The following is a 23,074-nucleotide window of genomic DNA, read 5'->3' on the forward strand; positions in this document are numbered from 1 at the left end:
TTCTTTTCATTGTTTTATCAATATTATCACGTGACCGTTCGTTTTGGTGAATGAGATCCATTGCTAGTATCTTTATGTTGAAGTCGAGAGACTTCTTGCATGATAGTGTTGTAACTCTAAAGTAGGCACTCAACGAAAGGCAGGTACGATGTATTTATTTAGTATAAGCTTCAACAAATAGTAATAGTTACTAGTTAGACTTGGACTTCTGCTATAAAGTCACAGGGAGAAATATGTCTTAAATTCTTAGAGTCCTACTTCATACCAGAACACAGAACAGACCACCGACACACTTCCCAGTGTCGCTCCAGATCTCCCCAACAGTTTCCTAGTATCACACAGGACAGCACTCAGCACCAGACTGTTCAGACTCCCATGACTTTAGCCGGCTCACAACAGTCGTTCTCCCTGTCTAAACATGTCTTCCACTACTTGTGTTGAATGGCCCTCTGATGCATACTATCAGAGTGGCGAGGGAGCGGAGTTACAACAATATGCAATCCTAGAAATAACTTTTTGGTTGCCATTTCTCTGTTTATCTCTTTAACAAAGATCAACAATCAATATAAAAAAAAATTATTCCAATGCAATGCAGATTTCTGTTTTGATTATAGCAAGTAGATTTATAGAGAAGAGCTGCAGTGGAAATTCTTTTTGGAAGAAATTTAATGGCTCCAAAAGACTTTTGAGGCGATGAAGGCTATGTAAAATGTAAAAATCCCCCTTGGCTACGCTCATAGAATTTTGTGACTGTTGGTTGCATTATTTTTTTTATTTCTTGTTTAGAAGGAGGGGGGTTTAACCTCTAAACTCCTTGGCTGCACTGGGATAAGTGATGGTTTAACATTAAAATCTCAGCTAAAAAAAATACAATTAAAGCGAAAATCCCCCGGGGGATTTCATTGCTATGGGTGGGGGGTTTGAACACCATCCCCGGCTACGCCCATGGTGAGTTTCAGAATTAAAATTAACAAAACTATTTTAAAAAATCAATTTAGTTCTAATCCGATCCTGTTCATTCAATTCTCTTTGGTAATAGTCTCATTATTTAAAGCTGATCGGCTATTTCTAACAGATATTAGACAAGTTAATTGAAAAACAAAATGTCAAACTTAGTGATAGCTCAAACCAGGAGGATGTATGTGTACATGTAAAGGTTATAATAAATGATAACAATGTCTGATCTTAGTATAATTAACCATTAATCCAACAATTCAATTGATCCAAAAGTCATAAAGATTTTTTAAATCTTTCATTAACATAAGATGTTGGGTAATTTTAATGCGTCTGTCAGACACTATTTGTTTATCCTTGTAGAAAAGTCTATTAGGGAATCGGAGCGTCTACATGTCCCCAGTAGCCAAGAAAGAAGGATTTCTACCAACAGACAGACGTAGACCGGGAAGCCTTCATCCTTCCTGGAAGTTCTGCAATGGCAGTGACCAGTACTACGATGAAGTGGTACTATATTCTAACCGCGGAGCGCTTCGGTATGGGCCAGGTAGCTAAAAAAGACTGCGCTTTCTACCGAGAATGTCTTCTATTCCTATTCTAGTGTTTCCCTAAGTGGGGTACTCGTACCCACAGGGGAATGGGAACAGTTTGGAGGGGGTACGCGTTGCACCTCATTAGCTATGCTATGTTCAGTTAATACATTAAAATAAATTATGACTACTTAATTATAAGAGATTTTCTTTCATTAATGTACGAATAAAATGGCAATCGATGTTTAAAGCTTCGCAATGTTGAGTAGGTCATTTGTTAGGGTGTCTAAAATAATACGTTTCATTTCTATATGTGTAGTTTAAAAAGGTCAGCTCGCCACGTATTGCTACTCTCTAGTATTGTTGAGCATTTGGGGGGGGGGGGCTAAATTACAGTGTGTTCAAGTTCTGGAATACATCTTGCCTTTTCCAGCTTCATATTTATGTGAAGCTCCTTTTTGATCATTTGTAGACAGTAGAAGGTCGAAAATAGTAACAAACTGGTCGAGAGGCTAAGTGCGTTTGAACTTGGCTTGATTTGGCTACCTAGAAGGGGGCTCGAGGTTCGACACCCGACTCGGGCAGAGTTGTGTTTACTGAGCGCCTAAAGGCAGCACGGAAAACCAACTCCTAGATACCCCCTCCCCCCCCCCCCCCCACTGGTCCACAAATGAGATTGGACCAAAAGCGCTCTGAGCATGCTATAAGCATGAAAGTAGCGCTGTATTAAAATCTATAATAAAAACGTGGAACAGTATCTCAGATTAAGATTAACAAGAAGAGAACTAAATTTTATGATCTGTCATCTCAGCACAAACAATTTCACCCTTTTCATGCAAGTACATTTTGTATGTGTGTATGTGGGGGGGGGGGGGGGAGAACAGGGGTACTCAGCGTTACACAAATTATAAAAGCGGTACAATATTGCCAAAAGTTTGGAAAACAATGTCTATCTTATAAACGCCAGACTACGCATAAAATCGCCACAGCAACGTTTGATTCTCCTGAAAGGCTGGAGTGCCAAATGGAAAACACTTTGACAAAGCTTCTATCAACTCTGTCTGTCTGTCTGTCTGTCTATTCACAAGTTTGTCCACTTTATTTCTCCGTCACCCAATCTCGGATCAAGCTGAAAATTTCCACAATTGTTTCTTGTACCTGCCAACTCAAGAACCAATTTAAACAAAAAATTAGTTAATTATTTAATTCATAACTATTGATAATGAGGAGAGCAATGAACCAGACTGCCTTTGGTATTCTATGACGTGAACAAAACCGAATGACGGACTTGGACTTTGCCGATGACTTTGCACTACTCGGGGCTACAAATAAAGGCATACAAGAAATGACGGAGAGCCTAAATAGACAGGCACCCAAAATATTCCTCCGCATAAACGTGGATAAAACTAAAATTTTGCGAGTGGGATATAAGGCAAAGGGTGACCCCGTCAGACTTGGCTCTTCAAAGCTTGAAGACTTAGACAAGTTCACATGCCTACCATGATGTAGGGTGAGAATAGGAAAGGCAGGGAGCATTTTCCAAAGGCTGCAGCTTATTTGGACAAGCCAAGCCATTGGGTTCGAGACAAAAATACACCTTCTTAACATAATTGTCATCCCAACAGCAGTGGCGTCACTATGGGGTTTGAATTAACTGAAAATAAAAAAAGTAAGTGTCAGTGGCTAAATATTGGAATATGTTATTCAGAATTAATAAATAAATCTATGTATATTTTAAAAATATTTCGGCTAAACATATTTTAATTTTTTACAGAAATTTTACAATTAGTCCAAAACATTGCATCATACTTTATATCAAAAGCAGATGTGTATATTAGCTGCATGTATATAAACACTGCTTTGATTATTAACAATGTTTTTATAAACTCTATTGAAATAGTAGCTAGCATCGTAATGTCAGAATGCCAACTAATAGTCACTGTTCAGCAATTGACGACATTCTTCGGGCCTATATTATTATCGAAATCTCAGATGTAATTAATGTAAATTTGATTTTGGGCTAATATATTTTTGCGAACATTATCTCATGTCATATGTCGAATGTCAAAAAGCAAGGGGTCCCCAAAGAGGTCAATCCCCCCGGGCCCCCAAATCCCTAGTTACGCTCCTGCTTATGACTAGTGAAGATTGTATTGTTAAATATTGTTTGTTTTAATTTAGAGCGCGACCTATAAAGGGGACTAATTCAGCTTATACCAGTCAAGTGATAGGATCATATTGCATTCAGAAAGCTAAAAGCATGAAATAGCGTTAAACAAAAACAATTGGTACAAATATTTTTTTTTTAAATTATTATTTACATATTTCTTGTTCGTCTTTGGTTAGATTTTTGTTGACCGACAATTCTAAGTGTTATAAGGATGTGTTTGCGTTTTTCTGATGTAATGAGTAGCGGCCCTATGGAGTGGAAAGCGGGGACTTCATTGTCCTCATCTTCGCAAACAAAATCAATTCTCATTAACTAGGACATGTTACTCAATATTTTGAAGCTTTGCTGGCATCTCTCGACCAATTACCTTGCAAACTCCTGGCATAACATTTGTGGTTTCAAACACCGTCCGTTCAGTTTCAGTAAAGAAAGCATCTTATGACCTGTTAATTCTACTAGGCAATCTTTGTTTAACAGTACACATTGGCATAGATAAAAACAAGTATCTGGAAGCGGACAATTAACATTGTATTTTTCGTCAAGTATCCGGTGACCAGGCCTCGCTCGTTCGAATAGTTCGTTGAGGTAATATTTTTACTTATTTTAAATCGTGTAAAGACTCCCGATTCGAAAAGTTGCTTTCGTGTTCTTGTAGTTCTAAATGTCACTGTACATGGCCATTAGAAAAGAAAATCACTAAAGTCCTCATACACAACACGCGTAGGACGTGATCATCTTCCTTTTGAAGTAACGTCTGTAGTTCATAAGATAAAATACAGTCCCGAAAACCGCATCTCACATCGGGCTATTAGTGTCTTGGGAGAGAGTCTTTGCAGTGTAACGTCTCAAATAGTTACGTTCAGACATTAATATTGCAATTAATATATTCAATAAGTCTTTAGTACGAAACGTCAAGTGACGCAGAATCTCTACGTATGTATGTCTCTGGGATTTTTAATTTCGCAATTTTCGGGCGCCTTTGAGTCCACCCAGCTCTAATGGGTACCTGACATTAGTTGGGGAAAAGTAAAGGCCGTTGGTCGTTGTGCTGGCCACATGATTCCATCGTTAATCGTAGGTCACAGAAACAGATAAACTTTACATCATCCGCCCTATAGACCACAAGGTCTGAAAGGGGAACATTACTTTGCATATATCACGCTCAAAAGCAATAGCAAGTATTGCCAAATGGTTCAATGTATCATAGTGAATTGTTGACCTCAAATAATTGAATTACATCCCAGTATGACAATGTTGTCTATTTTTTAGGAGATGTTTATGATTTCAGGAGATTCCCATGAGCCCATTAAAAATCAGGAGGAGCAGGAACCCAATCATATAAGTTATAATGGTTTAATTTAATAATATAGGAATACAACTAATTAGCACGGATGCTATGAAAGTGCGGGGCCCACTGCGGCCGCATAGGTTGCAGTGGCCTAAGATTGGCCCTGCTGCCTAATATGGAAGTGGTCAATCTGTCAAAGAGTATTCTGGCAAGGATCTTCCCTGCCATTGACAGTAAGGTAATGCGACGCCAATGAGCACTCTGGCACAACCCTTTTGTGGCTATAAAGCAAGCTATATAAGTGCTCTGTACACGGATGAAGTAAGTTGAACTTTTCGGTTTGCAATTCTTAGAGTCGCCATGGTTTAAGCAGAACTCAAGCTTTGAATCAATCTAATGATTAAACAAACATAGAAATAAGTATGAACGAAACAATCTTACTGGTCTAAACGGTTTTAGTTAACATTTCTGACGATAAAAATCAAAATGCTTAAATTGAAAAACTTGTTGGATAAATCATGATTTAAAGATTTACACACCAACACAACTACACACGTTATTGACCATGTAGTAGTCTCCCTTGGTTCATTGACAGTTCTGGTAACAGTTTCAAAGGACAGAGAGCAGACGTAAACGCAGAGGCAACTTACAACGTAAAGAAAAAAAAAAGGCCCGTTAATCAGTTTATACCTGCACACGTTATCAATCACATAGTGTATAATATTTACCCATCGTTCCAGTCGACTGGTTTCAACAGTTCTCAAGACTCCTGCACTAAATACATAGACATATGTCGACACTGTGCACTGCAAAGTACCGTACACAAAACTAGAGTTACACTCATACATAATAATAGTTGGCCTCATTGTTTTTCTGTGGGAATCAGTGCAATATGGCACTAAAAATGCTTTTGGAATATTTATTGACAATTTACCTGGCAAGTTTAACACAAGGTAAGCTCTGCGATAGTTGCCATAATGATTGCCTCTTTTCTTTGTAATTCGAATTCCTTGATTGCTTACGATTGGAGATTGCTGCAAAAGTTTAAAAATGTGAAAAAATGGAATGACCCATAACAATAGCATAATTAATATATGAGAGATATAGGCTATAACATAAAGTGATATATAAACATTGAGGACATGATGAACAATAAAGAATAGATCCACATTAAGTTATATATAAAACCAAGGAGCGATGAATCACATTGATGAATGTTTTAACAATGAGAGCTATATACAAACTAAGGATATATTCACAGTAATGGACGTATTAAAAATATAACTTTTAAGGGATAAGCAAACATTGAGAGAGATATCAACATTGAGGGATATATCAACATTGAGAGATATATCAACATTGAGAGATATATCAACATTGAGAGATTGATAAATATGGGGAATGTATGATGTGTTAGTTTATAATGTGCTAGTCCATAATGTGTTAGGTAATAACGTGTTAAGTCGATACTGTGTTATTTGGTAATGTGCTACTTCCTAATTGGTTTGATAGGACCTGTTGTTTCATATTAAACTAGTACCTAATGAATTAATTAGTAAAAATAAAGTAAGGCTTTATTGCCTGTTTCCAATATGGAAGAGAAAGCGTATAGATTAATTAGAACAAAATTGACATTGCAGACTAAGTCAGGAAACATCAATGTTATGTGGGTTGTATGGTCGAGTAGCATAAACATTGTTCAAATCCCGTTGTAGAAAAGAATTTTAAGGAATTTGACGTATGTTGTATGTTGAGAGCCATAAGGAAACCTCCCAGATAACCATCTACCCCCCCCCCCAACACACACACACACACGAGGGTACAAAAGAGACTGGACCAGGACATTCTGAGCTCACTCTAGTAGACCAAGTCGCGCTATACTAAAGATTGGTTCAAGTACTAATTCTCTTTCCATTCAACTCCAGCGTGTAACGATACCCGGATGTTTGGAGAGGAATGCCTGTACAGATGTCATTGCGCCAACGGTTGTGATACAAGCGGGGATTGTGTCAATGGACCATGTGCCAGGGGCTGGTTCGGTTTCAAGTGTCAATACAGTAAGTTTTTTTTTTCCGCTTGCAAGAATTTGAAAGTAAAAGTTAACGAGGACAGAACTTAGCGAGGACATAACAAAGTAAGGACAGAACGTAGCGAGGACAGAACAAAGTGAGGACAGAACGTAGCGAGGACATAACAAAGTGAGGACAGAATGTAGCGAAGACATAATAAAGTGAGGACAAAACGTAGTGAGGACATAACAAAGTGAGGACAGAACGTAGTGAGGACATAATAAAGTGAGGACAGAACGTAGCGAGGACAGAACGTAGCGAGGACATAATAAAGTGAGGACAGAATGTAGCGAGGACGTAACAAAGTGAGGACAGAGCGTAGCGAGGAAGTAACAAAGTGAGGACAGAATGTAGCGAGGACATAATAAAGTGAGGACAAAACGTAGTGAGGACGTAACAAAGTGAGGACAGAACGTAGCGAGGACATAACAAAGTTAGGACAGAACGTAGCAAGGACATAATAAAGTGAGGACAGAACGTAGCGAGGACATAATAAAGTGAGGACAGAACGTAGCGAGGACATAATAAAGTGAGGACAGAACGTAGCGAGGACATAACAAAGTGAGGACAGAACGTAGCGAGGACGTAACAAAGTGAAAACAGAATGTAGCGAGGACATAACAAAGTGAAAACAGAATGTAGCGAGGACATAATAAAGTGAGGACAAAACGTAGTGAGGACATAATAAAGTGAGGACAGAACGTAGCGAGGACATTATAAAGTGAGGACAGAACGTAGTGAGGACATAACTAAGTGAGGACAGAACGTAGCGAGGACGTAACAAAGTGAGGACAGAACCTAGTGAGGACATAATAAAGTGAGGACAGAACGTAGCGAGGACGTAACAAAGTGAGGACAGAGCGTAGCGAGGACGTAACAAAGTGAGGACAGAACGTAGCGAGGACGTAACAAATTGAGGACAGAGCGTAGCGAGGACGTAACAAATTGAGGACAGAACGTAGTGAGGACATAATAAAGTGAAAACAGAATGTAGCGAGGACATAATAAAGTGAGGACAGAACGTAGTGAGGACATAATAAAGTGAGGACAGAACGTAGCGAGGACAGAACGTAGCGAGGACATAATAAAGTGAGGACAGAATGTAGCGAGGACGTAACAAAGTGAGGACAGAGCGTAGCGAGGAAGTAACAAAGTGAGGACAGAATGTAGCGAGGACATAATAAAGTGAGGACAAAACGTAGTGAGGACGTAACAAAGTGAGGACAGAACGTAGCGAGGACATAACAAAGTTAGGACAGAACGTAGCAAGGACATAATAAAGTGAGGACAGAACGTAGCGAGGACATAATAAAGTGAGGACAGAACGTAGCGAGGACATAATAAAGTGAGGACAGAACGTAGCGAGGACATAACAAAGTGAGGACAGAACGTAGCGAGGACGTAACAAAGTGAGGACAGAACGTAGTGAGGACATAACAAAGTGAAAACAGAATGTAGCGAGGACATAATAAAGTGAGGACAAAACGTAGTGAGGACATAATAAAGTGAGGACAGAACGTAGCGAGGACATTATAAAGTGAGGACAGAACGTAGTGAGGACATAACTAAGTGAGGACAGAACGTAGCGAGGACGTAACAAAGTGAGGACAGAACGTAGTGAGGACATAATAAAGTGAGGACAGAACGTAGCGAGGACGTAACAAAGTGAGGACAGAGCGTAGCGAGGACGTAACAAAGTGAGGACAGAACGTAGCGAGGACGTAACAAATTGAGGACAGAGCGTAGCGAGGACGTAACAAATTGAGGACAGAACGTAGTGAGGACATAATAAAGTGAAAACAGAATGTAGCGAGGACATAATAAAGTGAGGACAAAACGTAGTGAGGACATAATAAAGTGAGGACAGAACGTAGTGAGGACATAATAAAGTGAGGACAAAACGTAGTGAGGACATAATAAAGTGAGGACAGAACGTAGCGAGGACATAATAAAGTGAGGACAGAACGTAGCGAGGACATAATAAAGTGAGGACAAAACGTAGTGAGGACATAATAAAGTGAGGACAGAACGTAGTGAGGACATAATAAAGTGAGGACAGAACGTAGCGAGGAAGTAACAAAGTGAGGACAGGACGTAGCGAGGACGTAACAAAGTGAGGACAGAACTTAGCGAGGACATAACAAAGTGAGGACAGAACTTAGCGAGAACATAACAAAGTGAGGACAGAACGTAGTGAGGACATAACAAAGTGAGGACAGAACTTAGCGAGGACATTACAAAGTGACGGCAAAGCGTAGCGAGGACATATTACTATATACACATATTTTAAAATGTGTACATTAAGATGATAACTAAAATCTGATCTCATTGCTTTGACTAGGAAACAGTGTAGTTGATGCAACAGTGGAACCAAAGAGATATACTTCCTGGTTAACTGATGGTCTAAGTGATACGTGTAACAATGATACGACCATTTCATCAGTGACACTGCTCTGGGATGAAGAGTTTCTATTTACTTGGATGTCTATTGAAGTTAACAATGCTTGTGAGTTTAGGTCTCTTTCTGAACAACCAAATAAACTCAACAGTCGTATCACAATTTCTTATATTCTATCATAATCAGAGATTTTCTTTGTGTTTTAGCAAAGCTTACTGCTTTCAAGATCTGGTTCATTGCTACTGGCGAAACTTACGAGGAGATACCATGCTCTGGTCAACGACTTGCATTAATTAATGAAAACACTTTGAAAATATTTTGTGATCTGAAAGTTTTAATCGAGCAAGTGATATTGGAAGGAGAGGCTGTTTATTTTCTATGTTCTCTACATGTCAATGGAGATAAGTGTCTACTCATTAAATTACATTGTAACGGTACACTTTTTATTGTCTTAAATCCTGGCCAACGAAACGTGATTTTAATTCATAATAAAGTCAAATCTAGAAGTACAAAATATCTTTTCAAATAAAAGTGTATGTTTTCATTAAAAAATGTGTTTCTAAATCACATATTTGGTAAGTAAAGGTAACTTTATATAAGCCCTACTCAGCATGCTAGCGCAAAGCCGCAAAAGGCCTACAAAATATAATATAACGTACTGTGAACGTTGGAATATGCTGAGTCAAATAGCTAGACCAAGGTCTATGACACTTGGTTTGGTAAGAAGCAGGGGCGGACCGGGTGTCAAAATCTGCCAGGGCATTGCTATACAATTCGGCCCACAAATTATATGCAACATGATGGGCATCCAATTATACCTGTCGTCAACAGCATTGTGTAAAGTTTAATCAAGTAATCTATATGGATATTTTATTAGATGATTTCGAAACTATCTGATAAGCGTTATTTACTAAATGAATAAAGTAGAACACTTGGAGTGGGCAATCTCTTAATGGGAACAAATTATTATAGTAGACTTTAAAGTTTGTTTTTTTTTATCTTGACGCTCAAAGTGTTGCTTTTAAAGAAAATATTATAAAATCTTAAAACCATTTACTGGCATGGGGTCCAATAAGTTCACTATTTTGACTGTGACAATACATTAATAAAAAAATAATACTTATACAATCACAAAGTAAAGTGATAGAACAAAAATTCTGACACTAAGGTTTGCAATTTACACAGACGCCCAGGGAATGGGGTAACTATGACATCATCTTATTATTTTTTTATTTCAATGTCACATGGCAGTATCTTGTCTCATTTTTTTCCTATTTGGGAACTAACTTATGTAGGCAGGAATGTGGCGTTGATGCAAGAGACAAGCCAGACGACCACACATCTCTCTAACAGCAGTTACGGGCCTCAATTAGCTGTCGATGGTGACCTCAATACCAATGCTTTAATGATGGGATGTAGCCACACAGCTGTTAACGACACTGAACCCTGTTGGACGGTCACTTTTGACGGACCTCGAGCTGTAAATAAATTTATCATTTACAACAGAAGTAAGAAGTTACTGTATCCCATAATGCTTAAGCTTGAAATTTGTAAATAAGAAGATTAATTCATACCATATTATCGGGCTGCACCTTGAAGGTGTTATTTCCTGGGTTTTTGTATTGACTTGAAATCTTTCAAGGCTAACTGCTCCTGAATTATAAGGTCAAAGTAAATTTTTTTTCAAATTCTTCTATCAGTTTACACTCTCGTCATGAATGGAAAAAGATAGTCAAAAGTTAATATTTGTAATTCACTCAAATGTCGTGGGTTCGATTCTCCTACAAGCCTATTTGTTTTCCTCTTTATTCTTAAGTGAGAAAAAAAATACATTTGAATGTTGAGTTGACTATTTGATCCTAAAATAGGAACTGATTTTTTTTTTCGTTTTTTTTTAAACTAAATCGTCATGGTTGTAATGAATGGATGACGTTTGATGACAAAAAGTATCTTAATTTGATCCTGAAAGAATGTCAAACAGCTTTAAGATGTTTAAGAATACTGTGTAAATCATCAGATTGAAAAAAAGTTAAAATTTTACTTTGAAATTTTATAGAAATTTTGTATGAATCCTTTTTAGCTGAAAAAGAACTTAAAAAAAAATTATATCTCGTTTCATTTAAAGTTTCTTCTCATTTTGATTAAACTTATTTTTTTTCCAAGTAGTCTCTTATAACGCTCTGATCTCTCTGACAGTCTCTGTTACATAACTGATCTCTCTGGCAGTCTCTGTTACATAACTGATCTCTCTGGCAGTCTCTGTTACATAACTGATCTCTCTGACAGTCTCTGTTACATAACTGATCTCTCTGGCAGTCTCTGTTACATAACTGATCTCTCTGACAGTCTCTGTTACATAACTGATCTCTCTGGCAGTCTCTGTTACATAACTGATCTCTCTGGCAGTCTCTGTTACATAACTGATCTCTCTGGCAGTCTCTGTTACATAACTGATCTCTCTGACAGTCTCTGTTACATAACTGATCTCTCTGGCAGTCTCTGTTACATAACTGATCTCTCTGACAGTCTCTGTTACATAACTGATCTCTCTGGCAGTCTCTGTTACATAACTGATCTCTCTGGCAGTCTCTGTTACATAACTGATCTCTCTGGCAGTCTCTGTTACATAACTGATCTCTCTGACAGTCTCTGTTACATAACTGATCTCTCTGGCAGTCTCTGTTACATAACTGATCTCTCTGGCAGTCTCTGTTACATAACTGATCTCTCTGGCAGTCTCTGTTACATAACTGATCTCTCTGGCAGTCTCTGTTACATAACTGATCTCTCTGGCAGTCTCTGTTACATAACTGATCTCTCTGGCAGTCTCTGTTACATAACTGATCTCTCTGACAGTCTCTGTTACATAACTGATCTCTCTGGCAGTCTCTGTTACATAACTGATCTCTCTGGCAGTCTCTGTTACATAACTGATCTCTCTGGCAGTCTCTGTTACATAACTGATCTCTCTGGCAGTCTCTGTTACATAACTGATCTCTCTGGCAGTCTCTGTTACATAACTGATCTCTCTGGCAGTCTCTGTTACATAATTGATCTCATGTCTTTGTTCAGGAGATGACAAGCCAGAACGCCTAAAACATTTCCAACTTGAAGCAGAGAATGAACACAGTCAGAGCGTCTTCTCTTACCGGGACTCTCTGGACCACTCCCTCTACATCTACAGAGTGAACAATCTAGAACATCTTTCCGTGAAATCTGTTACTATCTGCCAGAATGAGACAGACACACCGTTCGTTACACTTTGCGAAGTGGAGGCTTATGGCGGTATGACTAAAACATAAATGTCACATTTGAACAACTGTATATATATGTTTTTGGTAGTATAGCACGTAATGTCAATGTTTAAAGCAGACGTACGACCACATTATCTCATGCTATTGAAGATCTCAATCAATCATTAGTTAATATTAGCACATGCTAAACAGTTGCTACAAACAAACTACACACTTGCTATACACTTGCTACAAACTTGCTACACACTTGCTACACACTTTTTTACATGTCAGCTACGTATATGCTACACATACGCTACAGACTTGCTATACAAGTGGACGCTTCGGGACCTTGGAAATAACCCAATAAAGATACTCAAGTACATTTAAGTCAATGAGGTATTAGATGTGTCCTAAGATGTAGATAGATAGTCACTGTTCGATTCTCACTTGGAGAGGGTGCAGCTGAAAATAAAAAAAATAGTAGGATAAAATGTATCCTCTCTCTCTCTCTTCCTCCTTTCTCTCTCTCTTCCTCCTTTCTTTCTCTCTTCCTCCTTTCTGTTTCTCTCTCTCTCTCTCTCTCTCTCACTCAAACACACACAGCGAGAGACAGAGAAAAAGAGAGAGTAAGATGGATGCATTTTTTTATTGAGTCACTTTTTCAATCTTCAATATTTTTTTGATGTTGTTCAATGATTGTTTATATTTATACACAGAATGTCTACCTGGCTCTTGGGGTTTGAACTGTTCCAACAAGTGTCCAAGTTCATGCCCTAACTTCTGTGACAGAGGAGATGGATCTTGCAACGTCATCTGTGTTGGATTTAGTGACCCACCTGATTGTACTAGAGGTAAGTAGGGGCGCCAGCTTGATGTGGTAAAACATTGTAGTGTTCATCTCAAAGTGAAATTTAAGACTTACAGAATAATCTTCAACATGTAGGAATCAGAAATCTCAATAGCCTACTTTCTGGAATGATAGGTTTCCCATTTATTTTATTTAAACCTGTAGTCTTCTGTAGTCTTCAACTCAACAATAAATATTGCGGATCAATAAGTCTGATTTTCTTTGCAATTCAGCAAAAGATAGGTCAATGGAACAAGTCTAAAATATAAATAAATTTATATAGTTACCATTGTGTTGTATCATTAAAAAAAAAAACTGTTCCCAATACGTATTCGAATAATGTTGTGTGTTTGGCTGACTAAATTTGCATTTTATTTGAACACGCTTCTTTCGTTATAGGATACAGTTGAATGAAGATAGTAAAACTATGCAGACACAAGTTGTTATGAATGTGTCTAATTAGCTCACCATTTTAGTTGTAGTTTTTTAATTTCGTTTTACATAAACATTGTAGCAAAAATAAAACAAGCACAACATAATTTATTTTTTTAAAACAACAAAGCTTATCTAAAGAGAAAGAACTCTGTCCTTAAAACTATATCCACCAATAATGTACAAGCTATTTCCCTTATTCGATATAAATCAAAATAATTAATTACCAATAATTAATTGGCTGAGTATTTTTGTTTATTTATTCATGTTTTGTTTAAATAATTGTTTATTATATCAAATTGATCAGAGAATGCGTGATGGAGAAATAGCGTTAACATTTAATTTAAGTTGACTAAACATAACACATTTAGCCATATATGTGAATACTGAGGTATTAGTTTCCCTTGTTGCTAATAAAGAAAATAATTAATTACCAGTAATAGATTGTCGAATTGTTATTTTTTTTAATTCATTCATGTCTTGTCTCTGTCAACAAATAATTGTGTTGGAGAAATAAGGTGTACACACTTTTACCAGACAGACAGACAGACAGACAGAGTGAGTTGACATAAGCTTTGTAAACTCTAATAATTTATTTCGAGTCGAAAAAACTACATTTTTCAATTTTTCTTTCCAGTGCTAAATGGAAAATACAAATTTAAAAAAATACTAAATAAGTCACCAGTAGATATTTTTAATCTAAATTCTAACGACTTAATTCCAGCATGTGCTGTTACAAGATATGGAATCAATTGTTCCCAAAGCTGTAGTGGTTCCTGTTTAAATCATCACTGTCATCCTGAAAATGGAAGTTGTGTGATCTCGCCCGGCAGCTCTTTAGATGATCACTCTGAGGGTAAATTGTATCGTTTGTGTATTATTATTATGTTAGAAATGAACGAGTAGTCATTCTCTGGCGCTGCCAGGGTCGAGTTTCGCTAAAGAGAAACAAAATTCATCGTAGTCCCTTTAACAGTTTCCACTGAGGAATTTTCTGGTGATGTGGCAGGTCTGCAGCAGTACCGCCCTCTGACAGGCAACGAAGATGTTCCTAGGAATGTTAAGGGCCTTGAAGGTGTCTGTGAGGTCAGTTGTTATTATCCCCTCGGTTGATATAACAATGGGGTATATTGTTATTTTGGACAATTTCCATAGACGCTTAATCTCCAAGCCTAGGTTCCCATATTTTCTTTGTTTTTCTATCTCAGTTTTTCTTAAATTATGAGACAGTGGTACGGCGATATCGATAATGGTAGCGGTTTTTTCTTTTTTATCGATGAACAGCAGATCCGGGCGATTGAAATCTACCGTTTTGTCGGTCAGAATAGGCCTATCCCAGTACAGCAGATGATCAGTAGACTCGAGAACCTCTTGCGGAGAGTATTTATAATAAGGGGGAGTGTCCTTACCGATCAATTTGTACGTCAAAGCCAAGTGTTGGTGTATTAACTTTGCAACTTGGTTATGGCGACCTAGGTAGGCTGATTCTGATAGGGCTGGACATCCTGCCATAATGTGTTCAATCGACTCGCCCACATTTCCACATTTTCGGCATTTGTCGACAACATTGAGTTTCAGGACATGCTTCTCGTAATTTTTTGTCCTGATTACTCTGTCCTGTATTGCTGTAACAAAGCCTTCTGTTTCAGGGTAGAGATGACCTGCTTTGAGCCATGTTAAGGAAGCAGCCTTGTCGATGTTGTCCCCATGTAATGAAGCCGGAAATTTTCCGTGGAGTGTTTTTTCTTCCCATTGGCGAATCTCATGCCCTACGTCGTCCAAACCGATATTGACATCAGCATTGTGTAGGTTCAGAGGGGTTGCATCGGAGTCGTATTTCCGTAGGAAGGAAACTAATTTGTTGCTGGAGGCGAGCAGTTTTGATCGTATTTTTAAAACTTGCATCTTACACAATTTGAAGATGTTCTGCAATCCACGACCCCCATCCTTCCTGGGCAGGTATAACCTTATGGTGGAGGACTTGGGGTGTAGGCATCGAAACTTGGTTAGTAATTTTCTAGTGAGTCTGTCAATGTCATGTAGGTCGGTGTCAGTCCATTTGATCACACCGAACGTGTAAAGGAGCACAGGGACGGCCCAGCTGTTTATTGCAGTGATGAGATTACTGCCAGACAGTTTGGTGTTGAGGATTTTATTAACTCTTTGCCTTTATTTGCCAAGAAAGTCCTCTTTTAATTTCTTATGGTTTATCTTGGCATTCTGGTTTATTCCAAGATATTTATAAATAGAGGCGGAGTTCAATTCCTCGATGCCTTCAAATTCAATGTTGGTGTTCGTTGCCTTGCCCTTTTTAATGCTTATGATGCCACACTTATCCAAGCCAAAAGACATACAGATATCGTCACTAAAGCATTTTACCGTTTTGATTAAGGTGTGTAATTTTTGCTCGGTTTCTGCATATAGCTTTAGATCATCCATGTATAATAAGTGGGACACACATTTTGTACATTTAGTGTCAACCCTAAAACCGTTTGTAGAGTCTTGGAGTAATGTAGATAGAGGATTAAACGCTAGGCAGAACCAGAGTGGAGATAGTGAGTCACCCTGGTATATACCTCTTCTTATGTGCACAGAACCTAGTGTATCACGATTAAGGTGCAGGTTTATCTTCCAATTATTCATACAGACTTTCAATAGTTGTTTTATTCTTGGGTTGATTCTATGGATGTCCAGGGTTTTTAATAGCCAATCATGCGGAACTGAATCGAAAGCTTTTTTGTAGTCGATGTAACACATGTGTAAATTTCTCTTTCTTCTATTAGCTTGATGCAATATAATACCATCTATAGTTAGCTGTACTTTACAGCCCATCGACTCTTCAATGCAACCTTGTTGTTCATCTGCTAGTAGCTTATGGGCAGAACAAAATTTATACATTTTATTATTATTATTATTATTATTATTATTATTATTATTTTTCTCTATTCCTCTCATTCTTCTGCCTTGATTAAAATCTCTTTTAATGACAGGCCCATCCATTCTTTAATGTTATCTTCCCATCTCTTTCAATCACATTCTCTCTTTCTCTTTATCTTCCCATCTCTTTCAATGACATTCTCTCTTTCTCTTTATCTTCAAATCTCTTTCAATGACATTGTCTCTTTCTCTTTATCTTCCCATCTCTTTCAATCACATTCTCTCTTTCTCTTTATCTTCCCATCTCTTTCAATGACATTCTCTCTTTCTCTTTATCTTCACATCTCTTTCAATGACATTCTCTCTTTCTCTTTATGTTCACATCTCTTTCAATGACATTCTCTCTTTCTCTTTATCTTCCCATCTCTTTCAATCACATTCTCTCTTTCACTTTATCTTCCCATCTCTTTCAATCACATTCTCTCTTTCTCTTTATCTTCCCATCTCTTTCAATGACATTCTCTCTTTCTCTTTATCTTCCCATCTCTTTCAATGACATTCTCTCTTTCTCTTTATCTTCACATCTCTTTCAATGACATTCTCTCTTTCTCTTTATCTTCACATCTCTTTCAATGACATTCTCTCTTTCTCTTTATCTTCACATCTCTTTCAATGACATTCTCTCTTTCTCTTTATCTTCCCATCTCTTCCAATCACATTCTCTCTTTCTCTTTATCTTCCTATCTCTTTCAATGACATTCTCTCTTTCTCTTTATCTTCCCATCTCTTTCAATCACATTCTCTCTTTCTCTTTATCTTCCCATCTCTTTCAATCACATTCTCTCTTTCACTTTATCTTCCCATCTCTTTCAATCACATTCTCTCTTTCACTTTATCTTCCCATCTCTTTAAATCACATTCTCTCTTTCTCTTTATCTTCCCATCTCTTTCAATGACATTCTCTCTTTCTCTTTATCTTCCCATCTCTTTCAATGACATTCTCTCTTTCTCTTTATCTTCACATCTCTTTCAATGACATTCTCTCTTTCACTTTATCTTCCCATCTCTTTCAATCACATTCTCTCTTTCTCTTTATCTTCCCATCTCTTTCAATGACATTCTCTCTTTCACTTTATCTTCCCATCTCTTTCAATCACATTCTCTCTTTCTCTTTATCTTCCTATCTCTTTCAATGACATTCTCTCTTTCTCTTTATCTTCCCATCTCTTTCAATCACATTCTCTCTTTCTCTTTATCTTCCCATCTCTTTCAATCACATTCTCTCTTTCACTTTATCTTCCCATCTCTTTCAATCACATTCTCTCTTTCTCTTTATCTTCCCATCTCTTTCAATGACATTCTCTCTTTCTCTTTATCTTCCCATCTCTTTCAATGATAGTCTCATCCATTCTTTGATGTTATTTTCTCATCTCTTTCTCAGTCTCTCTCTTTTTTCTCGTCCATGCTACTTTTCCCTGAAGTGAACAGACGTCGTGGCAACGAGCTATTGGTTAAAACTGACCATATGTTGTGACGTTGCAGATCAGTGTTTAGGCCTTCTTTAACGATTGGCCTTGACCGAACTGCAAACCGTTATCATCTCCTTCTCTCTATCTGTCTCATCTTGTCGGCAACAAATGGATCAGCTACTATCACATTCATCAACATTCTGATATGATTTTAAATGAAACTATAACTTTGAATAATAAGGTTACATAAGAAGTTTGTGTTACTTACAAACTCGTAATTGTACCTCAATGGTCAGCCGTATTCACACGCAAAAAAACAGTACGTTTCACACAAGCCTACGCTTGAATGACAGAGTTCCAAATTAACTGCTTTTTAAAAGTGTTTTTAAAACATTTCACGTTATCAGACGTGTTTGTTGCACCTAAAATTTACTTCCTTTTCTTTTTTTACATTCTTAAAATAAACCAATGGGTTATGTTGCGCTTATGCGTTTTGTTTCTTTGGTTTAAAACTAGAATTAGTAAATTGGGCCGAAAGTTGTATTACAAGACACTTTTTTATCTTGTTTTTTCACCTACGGAAGCGATGGCATAGTCATAATATGAACCCAAAAAAAAGTCAATTCTTGATTTTTTAAAAGTTGTCGATGTGTCGATGTATATATATATATATATAATGTTTAGATACTTTATTATTTTTAAAAAGCCTAAGGCTTTAAACAGCAAAAAACAGCTGTTAGCAAACAAAATCCAATTTTCTAAAATATTTTTTAGATTAAAATGAAACTAATGGAAGGACGGACAGACATAAAGCACACAACTGACATACACAATTCTTCACATGTTTTATATAAAAATACTCTCCTATTGATCACATTCAATCCAAAACATTTTTATATTTTACCATTTTTATTCCTCCACAGGAAGCTCCAGCGCTGACAGTATTTCAACTGGAATAGGCATCGGTATAGGAGCAAGCTGTTGTCTGTTTCTAATTATACTTCTTATCATCATCGTCGTTGTATGCAAGAAAAGAAAACGAGTTCCTCCCATACCAACGATCAGACCACCAAGAGGTTATGATGATGTAGATCTGTCTACTCCAGAGGACTATAACTACGAGACAGTACACCAGCAAGGTAAAACATTGATGCTGTTGACACGAAAAAAAAAAGTGTTCCTGGAAATATCTTACTTTCAAGCAATAGGTTTTAAAGTTTGTTTTGAAAATATCCCTAAAAAAACAATGGTTGAAACAAAAAGTAAATTGAAACAAAACATCAAATCAGTTAAAGTAAGAAAGGAAACTTGTTAAAAAGATTTTCTGAAAATCAAAAAGTTGGGCTACGTTTATTTCTGTTTGTTTAGAGATGGAACTGTCATGGAGATGCCTTCGAAAAATAAATCATTGAAGTAGGTCAGATTTACTCCAATATAGAATGGAAACAAATGGGCTCTCCAAAGTCTTCAAGATAAGCTTTATGTAAATAATGAAGCAGCTATTTTAAGTTTTTACCAACTTGACGCAGTCATCTGTCACTTACTTTGACTCTCAAGCACCTTATTGAAAACAAAATTAAAGTTGTCATATGGCCAAATGTAGCTCCTGTATCTATGAATAGCTTACAAGGAACTGCTAATGTAAACCTTTTACTATCATAGCTTTCGTGTTAAAAAAAAAAAAGAGTATTTAGTTAAATTTCAAATCTTTTGAATCTAATATTTCATTAATAACCCTATCATTTAAAACAATTTAGTAGTTATAAGTCTTTAAATACTAGAGTACTGTTCAGAGGAAATGATACTTTCGTAGTTTCCTTCCATTCCGACTAAAGACTAATAGTAGCCTACATGTTCTAGTCCTAAACACAAATAGTACATCAAATGTGTGTATCAAATGAAAGGAAATTTTGTATCTTCAATACATCTTGTCTACCAATGTCTGAATGGCCGTGCGGTATGCACTGGACTGTCGTTCAGTTCTATCGTTGATTCCGAGTTTATACCCTGCCCGCTGCCATCGCCCGTCGTCCTGCGGGAGGTTTGGACTAAGAAGTAGATTATCTTTAAGTCTGAAGGAACATACAAAACATGTCAAACATTTGAACGTTTTAATAATTGACTAACTGAAGTCATAAATGAGGTTACTGTTTCGAAAAAAAAAATGAGATCTACAATTCTGGCAAAACTGAGTTCTACATTTCTTTCCAAACTGAGTTCTACAATTCTTTAAAACTAAGTTCTACAATTCCAGCAAAATCGTACAGATCTATGGCGTGGCATCTAGTTATTGGTTCAAACTGACTATAGGTTGTGACGTAGCAGGTCAGTTTTGAGGCCTTCTATAACAAATGGTTTTGGCTGAAGTCTTTAATTTTGAGATTGGGGATTTTAAGACCCTCGACATTGAGTGAAAAGTAGTGTGAGGGGGGGGGGGATTGTATGTCACATGACACCATCGTTAACAGTCAGTGTGTTCATAGCAAGGTGTCACAGAGGAACTTACTTGACAAATTAATAATAGACTGTCTTATAGCAGATCGTAAATCTCTGTGAATTTCAAGCCCATCCAAATCTCATTATTAATTCTTATGTAACAAACAATAGCTGTGATACTGGGGGTTACTTGTTAGTTGTTTATAAGGATTATTTTTTTGTTAATTCCTGACCTACATACACAAAACTTTTTGGCTGGAATTAACATTTTTTTTTCAACATTAAGATCTGCCTCATGACATGTAAGCGGTTAGTAATGAGCCATTAATTCTCTAATTACAGACCTAAAGAAAACAAGATCAGATAACTCCACAAACACATCACAGCAGACGAGAAACGAGAGCAATGTCTATGTGAATACAAATGTAACACCAGAAGATTGAATCGCCTTGTTGCGATACTCAATTTTGAAATCCTTGATTTGTCGTAATATGTATAGATTTGTCGTACTCACTGCTGACCTCAACTATACCCGTTAGCAGTGAATGACTCGCTGACTAGTCATTGTGTGCACGTATTTAACAATGAATCAAAACTGTGGTAAATAATGTCGTTACAGAGTGTGTTGAATAGAAAAACTTCCTTATATTTATATATTTTGTATTACAATATGAATTAAAATTAATTTCAGCTGCCAATTACAAACTAATATTAATTTTAAAAAATGAATTAAAACAAAGACATACTGATGTTATATTTGGTTGGTTACTGTAGTTATGGACATAGTACACGCTTGTTCAGCGATTTTTAACACATTTGTAAGTGGGGTCTACTCTACCTTGGTAATGGATGAAAGGGTAGTTATACAAGCTTATTACGTTATGTATTCTAGGACAACACATTGCAGCCTGACCACGCAGCATGACATTAAACTATCGTTACAATTTTCCAGTGTTCAAATCTTATCATTTTTTCCCCTGCTTTCCTTCAAGAGTTCAAGACTTAATTCTTAATTATTTACCACATTCTGGTGAAATCAACGCTGGTATCGTCAGTTAGGAGAGAAAGAGTTAATAATTTCGATTACTGAAAGAACATCTGCTACGTAAAAGTCGAGTCAGCGGAAAAAGTTTTGATTTTGTAATGGTAACGAGAGAGACCTGATCATAGCCATATTATTACAAGTTTGCGAGTCTTGGACGCTGACTGCAGAGCTAGAAAGGAGGATCCTAGCAAAGGAACTGAGATGCTACAGAAGGATCCTAGGTATCACATTTAAAGACCGCATCACAAACGAAGAGATTAGAGAGACAGGGTTACTGCAGCCATTAGACCCCACGATGACCTGCTGACTTTAAAAAAAAACGGAAACTAAAACTCTATGGCCATATTACAAGGTCTTCGGGGCTTGCAAAGACCTTCCTTCAGGGAACATTACCAGGAGAAAGAAGAACAGAAAGCGATGCTAAGACAACATAAAAAAATGGATGGGCCTTCTATTGATAGAGGTTCTATCCAAGGCAAAAGAAAGAGAGGAATGGAGAAATCGTGTGCATTGTCCCAACGCTCCAACGTACTAAAGGATAGGTGAAGGTGAATGAACTGCAACAGAACCATGACGGAATTGAAACTGAACTGTCAGAGAAGGGAAACAGAAATAAATTTACTTTTTGTTCAAAGTTGCAGAAAAAAATATTTCCCATTCCAAAGAAATTGTCACCATTTAACTCTTAACCAGTATTATAGGCTGTTACCTGTAGTAGTTGTATTGCTACGTGTTCTACCCTCCAAAAGACCATTTACCGATTTAATCAAGTAGTAACCTTTTAGTCGTGGCTTAAAAAGTTGTTTTGTGTTGAATCCTTAACTAACATTAACTGTTAAAAAGAATGTCAAAGTGCAGGCAATAGCAGCAATATGATATTCACAGTAAAAGATTCACAACCAGATGGTGTTGATTGGTGTTGATTTAGTATTTTTTTCTACATTTAAATATTTTATAATGCTTAAAAATTAACAAAAAATCATCAGTTTGTGTATTTTCTTCTTCCCTTCCTTCGCTAACAGTTATCAGAGATTCAGTTAAATAGAGAGTGAGAGAGAAAGAGAGAGAGAGAAGAGGGAGATAGAAAGAGAGTGAGAAAGAAAATGTTCATCTAAAAATGTTCAACTGAAATCACTTGCTTCCAATGCCAATCACTAGTCTGAATATTGAAAAAAATGCTAGCTTTGTGCTTTTATCAACTTACGCCATTATTGGCAAGATACATTTAACAAATACTAAAAAATGCAAATGTTACAACCTTTTTTTTTTCTTAATGTAAGATTTGTTTCCCTTTTCCTATATCAAAGAAAATTAATTAATTAC

General features: G+C 37.0%; 1 protein-coding gene across 1 annotated transcript; it reads left to right on the forward strand.

Annotated features, from left to right (window-relative positions):
• Positions 1–5,716: 5,716 nt before the first annotated feature.
• LOC106050184 (uncharacterized) lies at positions 5,717–22,655 on the forward strand. Its single transcript, XM_056028863.1, has 10 exons — positions 5,717–5,895; positions 6,868–6,999; positions 9,353–9,517; positions 9,616–9,843; positions 10,705–10,917; positions 12,482–12,694; positions 13,362–13,496; positions 14,649–14,780; positions 19,194–19,409; positions 21,049–22,655. The coding sequence occupies exons 1-10, from the start codon at positions 5,835–5,837 to the stop codon at positions 21,147–21,149; spliced, it is 1,596 nt and encodes a 531-aa protein (XP_055884838.1). The 5' UTR covers positions 5,717–5,834; the 3' UTR covers positions 21,150–22,655.
• Positions 22,656–23,074: the final 419 nt, after the last annotated feature.

This window comes from Biomphalaria glabrata, chromosome 5 (assembly GCF_947242115.1).
Source record: "Biomphalaria glabrata chromosome 5, xgBioGlab47.1, whole genome shotgun sequence".
Classification (NCBI taxonomy): domain Eukaryota; kingdom Metazoa; phylum Mollusca; class Gastropoda; family Planorbidae; genus Biomphalaria; species Biomphalaria glabrata.

Coding starts and splice junctions, on each gene's coding strand:
- LOC106050184 (XM_056028863.1), top strand. CDS start 5,835: ATGGCACTAAAAATGCTTTTGGAATATTTATTGACAATTTACCTGGCA. Junction 13,497..14,648: donor CCCACCTGATTGTACTAGAG/GTAAGTAGGGGC, acceptor ACTTAATTCCAG/CATGTGCTGTTACAAGATAT. Junction 19,410..21,048: donor CGAGACAGTACACCAGCAAG/GTAAAACATTGA, acceptor CTCTAATTACAG/ACCTAAAGAAAACAAGATCA.